This window comes from Hippichthys cyanospilos, chromosome 3 (assembly GCF_059441005.1).
Source record: "Hippichthys cyanospilos isolate Australia breed blue-spotted pipefish chromosome 3, RoL_Hcya_1.0, whole genome shotgun sequence".
NCBI classification, from domain to species: domain Eukaryota; kingdom Metazoa; phylum Chordata; class Actinopteri; order Syngnathiformes; family Syngnathidae; genus Hippichthys; species Hippichthys cyanospilos.
In genome coordinates, this window is record NC_142371.1 from 30,627,442 (window position 1) to 30,643,527 (window position 16,086).

Sequence of the window (16,086 nt, forward strand, 5' to 3'; positions counted from 1 at the left end):
GAGGTATGTTTTATTCATTTGTCTTCCTCACACAAAAATATTGTTTTTTCTCCAACCCATCATTCAGTTCCAATCGGAATCAGAATTTCGGCAGGTTGTCATGATATTGCTGTTTTTACTTTTGAATGTTTGGGATCACTGATTCATATATTGCAATGCATTAGGTTCGATTCAGTGAGATCTTCTTTTTCACTTTAATTTGGACTAGTAGTATACATTTCATTTAATAATTACCGCGTTCATCTTTGATAGATGGAGCCACTGAAAGCATAATGACACGTTAAAAATATAATGGTGCACTGTTTTTGCATTTGTCCTTTTCATTCTTACATTATTTTTTGGAAATTCAATGGCCTATTCCTCTTTCAAGTCTAATAGAAAATGTAGCCACATTATCATTGATGACTTTTTTTTATTTGTATTTTTTTACAGCCTCTCCTGTATGTTTTTTTGTTCCATCTTTTCTATTTCTTTGTCTGTCTTTGTTTCCTGTTCACTCGAGCTCATCTCTGAGTGTTGATATATAAGAGCCCCGACTTGTTGAAGCAGCTTGTTTGAAGTCCTGCCAGTGGGGGAGAAAAGAAAAAAAAGTGGACTTAGAGCTCTTTTAAACAGCAGAGCAGCATCAGGGATTTTCTCTTTTCTTTGACAAGAGCAGCTTAGTTTTTCATCCTTGGTAGTATTTCATGCTGTCAGAAAGGTAAATAAAGGGGAATGAGTGCAGATGTGGCTCAGACTCACCTTTTGTCACATTCACTCTTTCAGGGAGCCGCGCTTATAATGCTGCAATTAACAAGACCGTTATCTGATGTGATTTTCTTTAGAATTACATTTGTGCACTGACAGGTTTGAGAATGCGTATTAGAAGTTCTCATTAGGAGTCGCCCACTGCAATCATTTTAGTCATATAGTTTGCAGCACTAACAAGATCTTTTTTCTTTTTTTTTTGGTAGCAAAGCTGCTATGAATAACGATAAATGACTGGTTTGACTCTTAGGAAAATGTGTTTTAAGGATAAAGAACATGATTGATATAAATATAATACTTTATATCTAAGAAAAAGAGAACTATATTATAGTTCTATATAAATATAAATATAAACATAAAAAAAATATATAATATATAAAATATATAAAATATAAAAAAAAAATATAGTTCTATATTTTTGCAAGTTTACTGAAGGTTCATTCCAGGGTTGTATCACTATGACATTATATTATTCCGCATTCGGGTACCCTTTTTACATAGTTAACATTATTATTTAAAAAGCTTTTGCCTAATATGGAAAGATGAATTCTGAAAAATGAAAGACTCATCTGGATGTCTCTTTCTGTTCATGCTTTTCACTTATTTTGTCAAGCATCGATTCCTCTCATGTACTGTATAGCTGTCATACTGTTAACATGAGTGTGTCCATTAAAAGCTAAGAGCAACAGCCTACAGGCTTGTCAGACAATGTGATGACATGAAGCTCTTGCTGAATGAAAGCATTGAAGATCAAAGTACTTCAATGACCACCTGTTCTATGTGCCAGTACACACCGTACATGTGCTGTAGAACAAAATTGTCACAATTGCATATCATATCTGATGGCATTTTATGGTATGTGTTTTTTTTTTTTTTTTTTTTTTTTTTTTTTTTTTTGGGGGGGGGGGTCCTGACATCAAGCATTCTCTTTGAGACCGAATCTAAATGTGGGGGTGTTTATCTTCATGTTAGAACAGCTCTAATTCCCATGCCACTTGGCCTAATTTACACTTTTATACAGCGTACACTTAAAGTATACATATAGCTAAACACGCAATGTATATTGCATGTTTATCTTTGCGTCTCAACTTGCACCATTCTCCAGAGACGTTTAGACTGATTGGTATAGAGGAGCTAAAAAGTTTTTAAAAAATGTTTTTCCCTCTTCACTATCACATTTGCAAAAGATGTCAAAATATTCCATCATATACTGTGAATGCTAAGCACCTACTCAGACTCCACAAGAATTTCTGTTGAAAGTACACAAAAGTGTTATTCAAAATTCACGTTTGCTTTCTTCTCGTTTTTCAAAAGTGCATTTGTGTTTTTGCACATGCATTTCAACCACCACACATTGAAGTACCTTACAAGGCCACATTGTAATCACATTGTTTGGAGAGTGTTTTTTGATTAAGACAAATCACACCCTGACAAATAAAATACACAAAATCATTTTTCTTTATCTCAGGGGTAAACAGTGTACTGTATAAAATAGGGGTGTCGAATTGTCACCTTGTTATGTTTTTGTTTCCTGTGGGGAAAGGACGGTCATACACTTTGTTGGAGCACCTGGAAATTGTTTGACATGTGGCTTCTATTAGCGTGAATGCTACTTATCTGCCACATTTAACTTCCACTTACAATCTTCATTGGATGTCTCATTTTGAATTTCTCAGTAATTATTGCACTATAATTAAAACATACTGCAGGGAGTCCTTTTTTGACGCAGTTTCATAAAACTGTCATAAAGAATGACACCTAATCTCGAATGACTCCTAGACCGATGCTGTTGAAGTCATGCTTAAAGTAAATCTTTTTAATAAATCATAAATATGAAATTATCAAAGTAAAAATAGGACACTAGAAAAAACAATGTCTTACCTTTACTCCCCGCTTGGTGTGCACACTACATAGAAATGCTGTCAACTCATTTACTTCATGCTGTTCGGAACACAAAACTCCATGCTGCAGTAAAAATGAATGGGCAGAGTGTGCTCAAAAATTCAAATTCAATATCATGATGAAAAAAAACATTACAAGTTCGAAGACTGCAATAAAGTAACAAACCAAAAAATGCAGAAATAAACGTCATGCAAAAGACTATAAACTCGAGAAAACACGGGAAGCACTGACAAGAACGACGCGGCACTAGTAGCAATATATACTACAATACCTTGGCAGAGACAATGACCCGACAAGAAGTGAAAGAAAAAAGATACTACCGGTAAATACACACAAAGAAATAATCTGAACAGGGTTCAGATCAGGGTTCGACACAAGGCACTTTAAAGCAGGTTAACGCAGACGGGTGGACGTAATCACACTGACGAGACACTGACACGAGGGTAACAACAACATGAACTCGAAAGACAATTAAAGAAAAAGAACTTCCAAAAGGGGGGACCTTGGATTATTAATGATAGCAGCACAGAACATCTCTAGAAAACTAGGTTGTTTTTGCTCTCATGTGTATTTCATAGATGGGCAAATTATGTCATAACCGCCAATCACAAATTTCACATGAAATCTAAAATCTGTGCCATTCAGATTCATCCGATCAGATCTGTATCAGAGTTACTTCCGATACGGTCTATGTTGCAGCGGTGCATTTTTTTCTGAGCCAAGAAGAGAACCCAAGTTATTTATACGTCTCGTGTATTAGTAACCTTTTCTGCCAAGTGCGTATCAAACTATGGAGGGCTTCTGGAGGACAGGGGCTCGTTTGTTAATCTAATGTTGTATGAATTCATTTCCACTTGCGCTGACCTGTTTATGGCTATAGGCCCATTGACATTAATGTGTGACGGCTCGTGCTCATTAGGAAGCCAATGTATAGAGCTGGCGAAACCGCCATCAGCTCTTGTCGGGCACATAGGCCACATTCACCACGGGCTAATATGCCAGCTTCTATGTTCTATCCTGTGGCCTATATCACATGTGAGAAGATGTAACAATGGATTCACCCAGACAAACAAGGTCACGACATTCTCGCAGCACATTAAAAGCTCACAGTGACAGCGTGAAACATTTTTGTTAGTTAACATATTTGCTTGCACGTGCTGTAAACCTTTTACATCACTGCTCCATTTTAGCAAAAAAAAAAAAAAACATACTGAATTAAACAACGTTTTTTGTGATCGTTAAATCCAAAATAATTGCCCCAATATAAGAGGCACTTTTTTCCCAAAAAAGGCCAAATGAATTGGTGCATCATATAAACGTAAATATTAGATTTTTTTTTTTTTTAATTTGACACCACTTGAGGAAGATTTATCTGTGAGCCACATACGTCGGGTTTTTACACAGATGTGCGTTTTTGTATTGGCCATATTCTTACAATAACTAACCATAACAAGATGAGGTAGAGGGTGCACTTCAGTTTGCTGTTAGCAGCCAGTGCCTGTTGCAGCTAACAGCAGCGCGTTAGCCGATGTCATTACGGCATTATTTTCAATAAAAGATGCAAACAGACTGAACCAAGTCGACCTTGCTCATACACAGAAATATGACTAAAAACAGAGAAGCTCATGTAAAGTTTATGATGTTCCAGCTGGTTTAATTAAGAGTGGCAAGGTATGCAGCCAAGTTGGTCGGCGCATGGCTGCCTAAAGACTTGATCTCGTTTGAGAGCGCCTTCAATATGGTTATTGTTTATTATACAATGTAGTGTATATACAATTTTAATGTTTTCAACTGGGATTTTACACGCATTAGCTAATTAATATAGGTTTGGATTGTGCGGCAAACGCCGACTTCGCGTTACGATCCCAACAGTGGAACGGATTAATCTTGTAAACCGGGGACCAACTGTACACACACACACACACATATATATATATATATATATATATATATATATATATATATATATATATATATATATATATATATATATAATTTTTTTATATATGATATTTAATTATATATGCTAATAATACATCTATATTATATATAAGTAGTACCTACTATACTATTTTGTTACTAATTTTTAATATGGATATAAAATGTTGATTTTTTTTTTACCTGGGTTTTGCATGCATTATCTAATTTCCATAGGTTTCTATTGCACGCCATACATATGACAATTTCGCCTGACAATCCCAACTACATCGATTGTTAAAAATCGACTACAACTACAAAATTGTTAAAAAAAAAAATAAACGAAATGTCTGATACCAATATACAACAAAATGCCAAGTAGTGGCACCCATAATTGATCCAGCCCATAAATGTTGTCTTGCTGATTGCTGTATGTGACCGCACGACCAATCAGACCCCACTTAATCCATCTGTTACATTCATGTAACCACTGGATTGAATATAAACTGACTTGATGAATTATGCTTGTAGTATTGTTTTGTTGTCATGTTGGAGGTTCTGTATGTTTAACCACAGAGCTAATACCCGAGACATTAATATAAAATAACTGATAGACGGTTATATACTTGACTTTTTTTTGTTTTTGAATATTCCTCTGTAAAATACGTTTTTGTAGTCAGGACTGTAATTTGATTTCACGCTCCCCTCTGCTTCTTGAGGCTCTGCTAAGTTTTGATGGTTTGCTCTTGTCTTGTTTGCCCGTTGGTTTGAAAGGCACAGCTGCACATTAGCAGTCTCGCCTCTGTCTGATTACTACCTGCTCTCTTTGATGAATGTTCTCTATTTGTGGGTGTGTGCTCCCTGTGTCAGTTTGAACCAGAAGATGGCCCACCCCTTTCCCCAGGATAAATCAATCAACACCATTGAATTGCAAATATCACCCCCATCCGAGAGCCGTTTAAGTCGCCTCGCTGAATCCAACATGACTTTTACCGAATAGAATTTGGCCTTCTCTTTTTATATTTTTGGTTTGTAAATATAGGTTTTGTTTGCCATTTTCATGTTGCGAAAGAACAATCGGGGCAAATGTACTGTACGGCCGTGTCAAAGCAGTTCTATGGCACTGTCTTCTGCATTCATGCAGTTTTTATAGCACACTACTGGATTTGCAAATATTTAATTAGTTATAGGCTCAGCTATCGTCATAAAAATATTTGAATTGATTTAAAATCATTTTAAGAGCTTTGACAAGGAAGCATTACCGCTGTGAAATAATAAATAAATAGATGGAGTTGCAGAGGGCATTCTTCACAATATGGTGTTCAAAGCAAATGTGCTTTCCCTATACTGTTTGTTATTTTCTTTTGCCTCTTAACCAATTTCAGTTGCCTTCTTGACAGTCTGCTTGCATAGATTATGACAAACATCTAAGAATATTTAGAGCTGGAATCCTAAAGATGTGGGCAATTTTAAGTTACACAATATCTGTAAGCGATTAAGAATGTGTCTTTGCTTTTTAAAACTGTTGATTAATCTGATAATCCTTTAGTTGGTTTTAAATTGATCGTTGCACCTCTGATAGTAATATACGGTGCCAAACTGAATGATGCTTTGTGTTTTTGTTTTTTTAATGTCCTTGAAGGTATTGATTTTAGACATGTGAGGCCTCCGCCCGACATTAGAAACATTTTTCTCACATTAGGGTATCTCCATGTTTTGGTACAGTCTATTATGTACACCAAATTTAAGTATGCCTGATTAAGTTACTAATCCGCTTCAGGACTGCAAAATTTTTGATGGTTTTAAAATGTATCTTGACGTCGTGCGTATCACGTTTGCCTGTCATGAACAAAGTAAATGTAGAATTTCTTGTCAACTCTTTGTCTTCACTGTAGTCTTTAATGTTCTTTTTCAGCTATTAGGCGCTATAACAGGCTCAGTTTCGCTCCAACTGTCCATGCTACTTGTCTTTGACGTGTACATTGTATTAATATGGAAGCCTACATGTCATGCTGTCGTAGGCACATTGTCCATACATTGGCCAGTAAGCATCCTTACACACCCTTGTGGCTTTATTTATTTATTTATTTTTGTTCTGCCTGTGGCAACTGAACAGCCATGCCATATTAATCTCCTTTTAGCCAAGAATGAGTGTGATGTGTTAACCATTTGCATTTGTGCGGGGCTGGTTCATTTTCATACAATTGATTTACTATCTACGTATACTGTAATTATTATCCAGACAAGTTAGTTTTGAGCTTCACATGCTCAAATTTTCTTGCAATGATCCTTAGGCCAGGATCACACTGCAGCACGAAGTGACCCGATGGTGATGTTATCTTGCGTAGTTCTATGAGATGGGTGGCTTTTGAATTCTGGATTTATTGATTTGGAAATCAGAATTCGAATGGGCCGGAATCGAGGCACCGAAAACACAAACCACCTGTGATGATTTGATATGCAAAAATGTGTGTACCTGCAGTTTGTGCCTCCAGCTACTTTAGTATTCATAGACAATTAAATTGAGAACAAAATTGCAACCGAATCAGCCCTACCCAAATCAGGATTTATGAATTCTGAGACACACTGAGCTGGCTCTAACTCCAATTTTTGAGTTGACGCATTGGGGGAAAACTTGTCTAATTCTTAATTTATCTAACAACACATTTATTCAATAACACGTTCAATCTAAACTTCTCAACAGCAACTAGAAGGAAAACACAATAAATGTGAAATGAACAAAGAAAAAAAAATGTTGTTTTACTATACTTACTATACAATAATTTATTCAGCGCTATTTGCTGTAGGCAATCTAAGATTTATGCTGCATTCTACTGACACACTGACAATCTGGAGATGCTTTTCTTGCTGACCTGGCGAGAATGGCCAAAATGTCTCTCTGCATACATTACTATTGTCACCCCAAGCCTACCATCTCCCTACAGGGAACTAAGTGTATTATGTGGGCTTTCTGCTTCCCATACTCTCTGACCTATAGAGTGCACAAGCTGTGCTATCAGGGCTTTTCAACCTAATGTTCTTTCCACACTGCACAATTTCTAAACCAATGAAATCCCTCCGGCTCTCCAGATGGTTCTGAAACTTTTTCTTTTCCAGAACTTGGGTTGGTGCACAATCCCCTGAATTTGTATAGCATATATGTATGGAAAATAGGAGTTGCTATTTTAATCCTTGCCCGGCAAGTGCTGCTTCCACAGATGAAAAGTGATCCCCGTAACCTCTGTGAGGCAGATGTGCTAACCATCAAGTTAAACTTCAAAACAACAAAATACTTATCCAACAAGTGGCTATAAATAGCCTACAAACCCACGTTCGGTACCATCCCAATTAATTTGAGAAAATATTTTGACAAAACCAAAAGTGAACTTTTTGGCCACTACAGTATTCCTTAAAGTGTGTTTGGTGCAATTGTAACACTGCACATACATTTGCAAAAGGAATCCCATACCCACGGTGAAGATCTGTTGTTGCTTTGTTAAAAGGTGGAAAGCATTCTGATGTTGTCTTTCAAATCCTGACATTTTAATAGAGGTCGGTAGACTTTTTACACAAACTGTACACAGATGTGAACAATTTATAAGGAGTGCCTTTTGAATTCATTTCAAATTGAAGTTGATTAAAGTTTGCCCCAAATACTGTCATGTTTGATTCCCTTTAGCCTCTGTCCCACCGTGGGGAAAATGGGTTGGCGAAAAACCTTACAAATCTTGGCTAACCTTTTGGAAACCTCGGCAAACTCCGGCGACATTTTGAAGTTTGGCGACCTTGAACATAGACCGATGACATCAAAAGTGTTGCTCCCTTAGCCGACACTCACCAATGTTCGCCGCTCAGGGAGATAGGGACTTATAATGAGCAAATAAAAAAGCACCTTGTAAACTGATTTGTCCTGTATATGAAATTTTCTAAAAATATTGTGCAATAAATTACTCACTTCCTTAGAAAATTCAATGGAAGGACCAACTACCAATTTGGGTGGCATGAATGAAGCAAAAATGAAATAAATAAATAAATATTCTGGCTGGCAACCAGTTCAGGGTGTCCGCCCTACTGCCCGAAGCCAGCTGAGATAGGCGTCAGCGAGCCTGCGACCCTTTTGAGGATAAGCGACTATAGAAAATGGATAAATAAATATTGCTGGCAATTATTGAAATACTTTCAATACATTTTAAACCCACGTTTCAGTTTCTATTAAAAGCCAGGATAAAGGGCTTTAACAGTCGAGTATGCACCAAAGATGATGTACATTATGTGCAGGCTTTTATGTCAAACATTAGGCGCACAAAATCATTGTCTTATCTAAAGAACCACCAGGATGGCCATGTAACCCAGAGTCCCCCCCCAAGCCCCACCTTCTTATCATAACACATCCATTTCTGCGGTACTAATAAGACAACCGGGGGGCTGGCCTCCAATCGCAATCAGACGCGTTGACTAGATTGGCTTTCCTCTGCATGTATGATTTTCTGTCTTCAGGTGGGGCCTCCAGTAATCATAATCATATTGCCCGTGCTAAGGCATTATTTTCAGCCTCAATTATAGATTAATGCGGATGTATAGTTGTGTGCATTACATGTTCACTTACTTATTCTGCCACGGGTTCTCTCTCAAACACACACTCAGTCCATGGCCTCCAGGCCCACGCGGACATAATGGACAATCAGCCTGACAATCACAGCCTACCTCTGATTGATGCAGCAGTTGCAAACATATAGGCGCTCTAATGCCAGAGGCTGGTTCCCCACAAGTCTGGCACACAATCACATTCACGCACGTTCACACACTCCCATCATTCAATGAATAAATAAAGGGTGTATGGTTTTTTTTTTTTCAAATTTCTAGGTTAAGCCAGTCATGCAGAGGTCAGTCACTCATGAACGCACCTTACACAACCAAATAATAAGGCAATTTGTAGTTTGGGATTGTTCGTTTTCAAACTGAAAATTGTGCTTTGGGTAAAAATAATAAATTAATTAAAAACAAATCTCAGCTGAACAAGATGTAGACAAACAACGTATTTGTCTTTCTCTCGGTAAATTTATTGTGGGGTGAACATTTGCATGAAAATCTTGCTTTCTTATATAGATGTGAGGTTTATAAATGTAGTAGTGTATTATAAATATTCCAGTTCTCAAAATGTTTATTTGAACTGATGGGCTTGCAAAATGAACAATGTAGCATGGAAACGGCAGAAACAGAAGAGTTACTTTGGTTACAGGCTCATTTTTCAGTTACGGCTGAGAGAGTTTAACAAATTGCACGCAGCTTGTGATAGCTGCGCTAGATGTCGTAATTTTTGCAGTGTTTACAAATTTCGAGTGTGCCAATATTTTACCGCCATTTTTTTCAACTTGAAAACCAAAATGTTGCCACACAAATAATCTAAAATAATCTGTGCATCCTGTATTTTTCCTGTAAGGCTGTATGTAGCTTTTGATTCTTTTGGTAATCGGATGACATTTTTATCCCCATACCCCAATTTTTTTCTCTGTTTTCTCTGTTCTGCACTGGTTTCAGCGGGCTCACTAAAACAGAGCCCATATTTTGCTTCTTCACAATGACTGTTAAATTCTCCCTCGAAAAAAGCCATACGGACTGCCTGAGGGGCGCTGCCTATTTGTGAGCAAGGCTGTTGATTTTTATGTATACAATAAATTTGCATGGGTTTGACAGCAGGAAGGCCAATCAAATTCCACACTGTTCGCTGAGATTGTGTGAGTGTTGCCACGTTACACAGTGTAGCCTAAAAGGGTGCATACTAGAGATAAGTACTAGATAATGAATTGAAGTGATTGGTGAAGAAATAAAAATGTGTGGTTGAGTTAGAGAGAATTTTAAACTGGTGGAGGTGCTGGATCTTTTCGAGTCAAACAAGGGGTGATTACAACAAAAGAGATGAAAGAAAATTGTAATATTTTTAATTTTTTGTTCAGAAGTATCACTTTGTATGCAATAGCATTACTTCCCCTCCCTCCTCCTGCAGAAATTAATTGCAGCAGTACAGTTGCCATCCAATGTGGTTGGTCGAATTCCTTTTGCATCGCTTAAAAAAACAGTATGGTGGCAAGGGATTTTGGATGCTGTTTGAGTGACTTGCTCCTTTATTTATGACACATATAAAAACATTGATTAGATATTCAAAGCCACGGTGCCATCATTACCCGTGTTATGATGTGGATTAATTAGCAATTAAACTCATGATCCCATAAATCTGTTGCGGATCTGCCATGTACCATGGGATGTTATCTTCTGGATGTTGGTGTAAATTAAAACTCACTGTGCAAAGACATGCTATTTGGTGGCATGCTATTCAACTGATTGGGTAAACATGAATCCAAATATGGGGTCTGTAGTTGAATATGCACTAGCAAACGTCAACTTAAATTTTAAATTTTGCACGCAAACTCTCACCATCCTCTGTTTAATTACCAACTTTTGATTTGCTGCAAACATATTTCCATACATGTTATTAGAGCCGCAAGGATTGTTCAATGCATGATAATCCCATTCGCGCATATACAAGGACAAGATCATTGCTACTTACTTAGTGGAGGGTTTGAATGGCATTATAGCAGGGAAATGCTCACTCGCATGCATCAGGGCCATCAGTCTGCATTTTTACATTTCAGTATAACATCGTTTGGTTAAAATCAAGACTCAAAGGGGTTTTGTACGTGTACTAAAACACGCTTAAGTATAAACGGCTTCTCCAAATACTTGTTGTTTTGAGCGCAGGATGTTAAGTCCCACAAAGACATCTGTCTCCAATCCGAAGGAGCAAAAATCCAAAGGTTTGCCTTGCGTTAATCACGTTCAAAGGGTTTGAATCCTCTGAAATTTGCTTTGTTTGCCAAAGTCTGCAATTTATTTAGGCTTTCGATGCTTGTCAGCATGGTGGTGCAGGTGGTGGCCGTGTTGGAACACACACATTGGGACGCAACTTAGTGGCTGCGCAGAGTTAGGACTTGATCTTAAAGACTAAAAGGGGAAAGTAGGAAGAGAGGGCAGATGTCTGCGGAAACGCAAGTGTTCAGAGGCTTACTTCTAAGGCTTTTGAAGACAGATTGCTTGGAAAGTGATCAGTCAGCTCAGTTTTCAAGTAAAGTGCTCATTTTAAACCGTATCAAAATGGAATTCCTGGTCATTTGGCCGGCAGGACATCTCGTACCCCGCCGTTTTCTCGCTGCGTAGTTCAATGGGTGCAGCGCAGTCCGGAATTGCCAAGATTTTGGCTTGAGTCGCTGAGTGACTTTGGCAACACTTCAGCACGAGGATGCAACCTTAAAAGCACGCACTGAAATCGATGGGGAAGATATTTTGTGCAAAATGTGTGTCAAACACTGTCGACATGTTATTCTTTTCATGGTTGCAATAGATCAAATATATCTTGTTGGCTATAGAAGTTGTTTTGGCAATAGCAACCGCTCCCAGAATTATTATTATATTTTATAATGTTTTTTCTTCATTCAGAGGCCTGATCGAAACCCACACATGTACACTCGAAAGACTTGAATTGTTTTTTGCAGGCTGACCCAAAATGATTGCAATCTGTACTATGTGCGATAAAATTGTTAGTTATAATGCCTTTTATTTTTTATTTTTCTATATTTTCAATTTTTTTTTTAAAGAAAGGAATAAAAAAGTAAATTTCAATAGATTTTTTTTTTTTAAATACCTCGGATAAGTGAGAAGAAGACTTTTTGCATTGGAAGGTAGATCGGGGTCACGCAAATGAGCACGGGCAAAAGTTTGAATTAAGAACCATTTTCTTTCTCTGCTGGTCATATGAACAGCAAGAACTGTTATTTGGCATGTTAATGGCATAACACAACCAAATTTCATTCGTTCTCTCATTTCACTTCATGGTTACTTGTCATTCATGAGCTGACTGAAAACTGTTGCTATGTATCTACGCGCCACAGAGTGGCTCTGGATCCAAATAGTACAAGGATTATACATCTGTTTTTGCCATATGATCCTGATGTGAGCCTTTGTCCATCTGGGCTTGCTTAGTGCATGTGAAAGAGGCAGAAGAAGACAAATTGAAGCCGTTTTGTGTTGATGCAGCACAGATATAGATTACCACAAAGTTGAATTGGGACAAACCGAAATACCAAGGTTAATACAAAAAATGTTTTATCACGGAAGATGCCAAGTAATTGCATAGTAATTGTATGCCTCAATATGTTTACATTTTAGTTTTCATGACTTACTATTATATTTTGTAAGGAAGGGCCTGTGTGCTCTTGCACACTTCTCATGCCATTATTATGTTTCTTGACTCTTTAAAACACACTGAATAGCTCAGTTGAAAGAATTGTGTGTCGCAAAGCGAAGCAGCCTTGCCTTGCCATCATTTGCTGTTATCCTGAATGGACCTTTTCTGTATTTAATTTGCAGCCCTGCTTTTTTTTTCATTCTCCTTTCATTCCCTTTTTTTGACCTTTTCTAAGGGCTGAGTATGAATACTGTAGAATGTTCTCAGGCAAGGCATTGAAACTGAAGTGGCTCAGGAGCCTTGAGGTTGTAATTAAATGCTGATGTGCAATGAAAACTGAGAAGCAAAACTTTGATTGAATTGAGATCATGATGAGCAAAAACATACAATGTAATCAGGTTATTCTGTGTGGGTTGAAGCCAACTTTGAAAGTCTGGGTGAAATAAACTAACATGAAAGTAGCGGTGTCAGGCAGTCTCCAATGTAAAGACTATCAAAGGCGAGATGCTTAAGTAGCATAAGTTATTACATAAGTCATAATCATTACTGCTGTGGTAATACTTTTCTGGTTCTTCAGAGAACAATTCAGTCAAATTTTTTATTTTTATGTTTGTCGCTAGGTTGGGGAGAGACAACAAGTTTTGGTGACAGAAGAGTCTTTTGATTCACAATATTACGTGGCTCATAACAAGTTCTACGAGCAGGTAAGACACACACACATACATACATACATGCATATATATATATATATATATATATATATATATATACACACACACACACACACACACACACACACACACAATTGGCCCCCGGTTTACGAACTCCCTCTTTTACGAATTTTTCATCTTATGAACGTGGACCGCGGCGTTTTTTTGTCCCCCTCTTACGCACAAACCTTTCGTCTTACTAACAATCCAACATGGCGGTCGGTTTGTCCGTACTATTTTTTTCCGCTTAGCTGCAACAATGAAATCAACTGTTCTCGCACGTCACGGTAACGCCGATAAGCTATTGCTCTTACAATGTCACAGTCACTGTCCTAGTCACGGTGTCAGACGGAGATGCCGATATGCTATTGGTCGATTAAGCTCACAGTCCCGGGCTCAGTCACGGAGATGCAAATATGCTATTGGCCGGCGTCACGTCAATCACAGAAATGCCGATATGCTATTGGCCGAACACCAATGTGAAGACTTTGCAAACTTTATCTGTTAGACATGGCTTCTAAAATTGCTAGTGGCGGTAAAGGAAGAAGTAAGAGGATGATGACAATAGAAACGAAGCAGGAGATAATAAAAATAATACGAAAGAGGCGCACGCATAGTTAACCTTGCTCGTGAGTATGTCCGTAACCGCTCGGCAATCTTCCAAGGGCAAGACTTTCCTTGCCAGGGGACGGACCTCGGTCGACAACAAAATGGAGAGGCTTCTTCTATTATGGATTAAACAGAAGGAAATCGACGGTGGTATGTTCTAGTTTGAGAAAAGTTCTTGTTTCAGAAAATAAATAAATAAATTCTGCTGGTTGGTCTCTGCTCCCCTCCGCCTCCACCCAGTCACGTCGCCCCAAAGGTAAATGTCCTTTTTCCTTTGTATATTTATGTTATTTAATTTAACTGTACAGTAGATTATGTTACTCATTTTTAATATGTGCATAAAGTCGTGATGTTTTTACCTAAGGTTTTTGCACGCGTTGCACGCATTCACTAATTTACATAGGTTTGGATTGCCCGTCATACGAGCAATTCGAGTTATGAGCATAGCCGCTGAACGGATTAAATTCGTAACACGGGGGCCCACTGTGTGTGTGTATATATATATATATATATATATATATATATATATATATATATATGTGTATATGTATATGTAATATATGTATACTACTTTTTATTTTTTTTATCAGTTTGTTCTGAGGAATCTTCACTCCAGTAGTGGTGATACTGGTGAATGAGTCTACTATAGCTCATTCATGATTTTTCTTTCCTCATATTGCATATACTTTGTATTTAATTCATGTTACCATTTCAGTTCTTCCTGGTTTCATATTTAACAAATCATATGGGCCTCTTTGCTCTACATGTTGCGAGTTCTCACAGGGATGTGCCACCAGCTTAAGCTCATCTGTTGAATAAAGTAGGTTAGGTGAAATATCACACACTCTCAAAAATGTGCACCCGCACCCTAAGGTGGTCATAAGAGCATTTGGCAGCAAGACTTTTTTTTTCCTTCAAATGTATGAACATCAGCCCTAAAGACATGAACATTCCATCCAACACACACAGCTGTTCATCGAACGCGGCTTCAAAGAAGCTCTCTGAACCTGTGAAAAATTAACTTTAAAACATCTTCAAATAAATCAATTTCCTCCGCGCTTTAACCATCATCAGAAACATGTTTGAAGTTGTGCTTTTTATTAGCAGGGAGGGCAGCGGCTGGCAATATTTTTCCCTCCCTTTTTTGCTCCCTCCCTACCGCACTCTCCTGCACACCCCCTCTGCACCTACTTCTGCACGCTATGAACTCAAGTTGCAAGCGTCACTGGCATTCACACACATGCATTCACACCGGTGCATGTGGGCGTACGTGCCATGTGCAGGCATTGAACAACAAGGGTTTCCTGTGGTTCAAAGAGCCTTATAAAAAGCAACCATTTTTTGTATGGAATTTTAAATAATAATAATAATATTTTCCAAATTGAAATAATGGTAATTCAACTAGCTAGTGATGCATTAACAGGTGTCAAAATCTTCTAACTTTTAAATGCAGGGTATTTCATTAGTCTGTGTTGCTTCACCTTATATGGACAATGACTCTTAAAGACTCTTAAAAATATGAAAACCCCAATACAACAAACCCTAAGTTTTTATAGCACACAAAAATCCACGGAATCAGTGTTCTATGATGTTTTTCCACAAATGTTCCATATGTGAGCTCTTGTTTACTTGGCACACATGGCAACAATATTCCGTTTACGTATTACCAAACACGAACAAGAAAATCGCAATCTTAAGTAAAAGATAAACTTGGTGTTTATATGTTAAACCAAATTGAACCAAAATTGTAGTGGCTCTGCCAGAACTAGCACTGGCCCTGGATTTAGCTGGCCTTGCGCCTCATCTGTCGCAGTTCTGACAATTTCAATTTTTTAGAAACTATTATTATTATTATTATTATTATTATTATTATTATTATTATTGTTGGTTTCATTGTTTCATTTTAAGTTTGTCACTGTGGTGTCTCGGTTTGAACCGTGGGTGGCACCCACGTAATTATGT

At 37.7% G+C, this 16,086-nt stretch overlaps 1 protein-coding gene across 1 annotated transcript in view; it reads left to right on the forward strand.

Annotated features, from left to right (window-relative positions):
• LOC148426809 (threonylcarbamoyladenosine tRNA methylthiotransferase-like) overlaps positions 1 to 16,086 on the forward strand; it is a 200,824-nt gene that overhangs the window by 168,966 nt on the left and 15,772 nt on the right. The window contains exon 13 of the mRNA XM_088410634.1: positions 13,426 to 13,509. Within this exon, the coding sequence (XP_088266760.1) occupies positions 13,426 to 13,509 (84 nt within the window). The remainder of the gene's footprint in view (positions 1 to 13,425; positions 13,510 to 16,086) is intronic.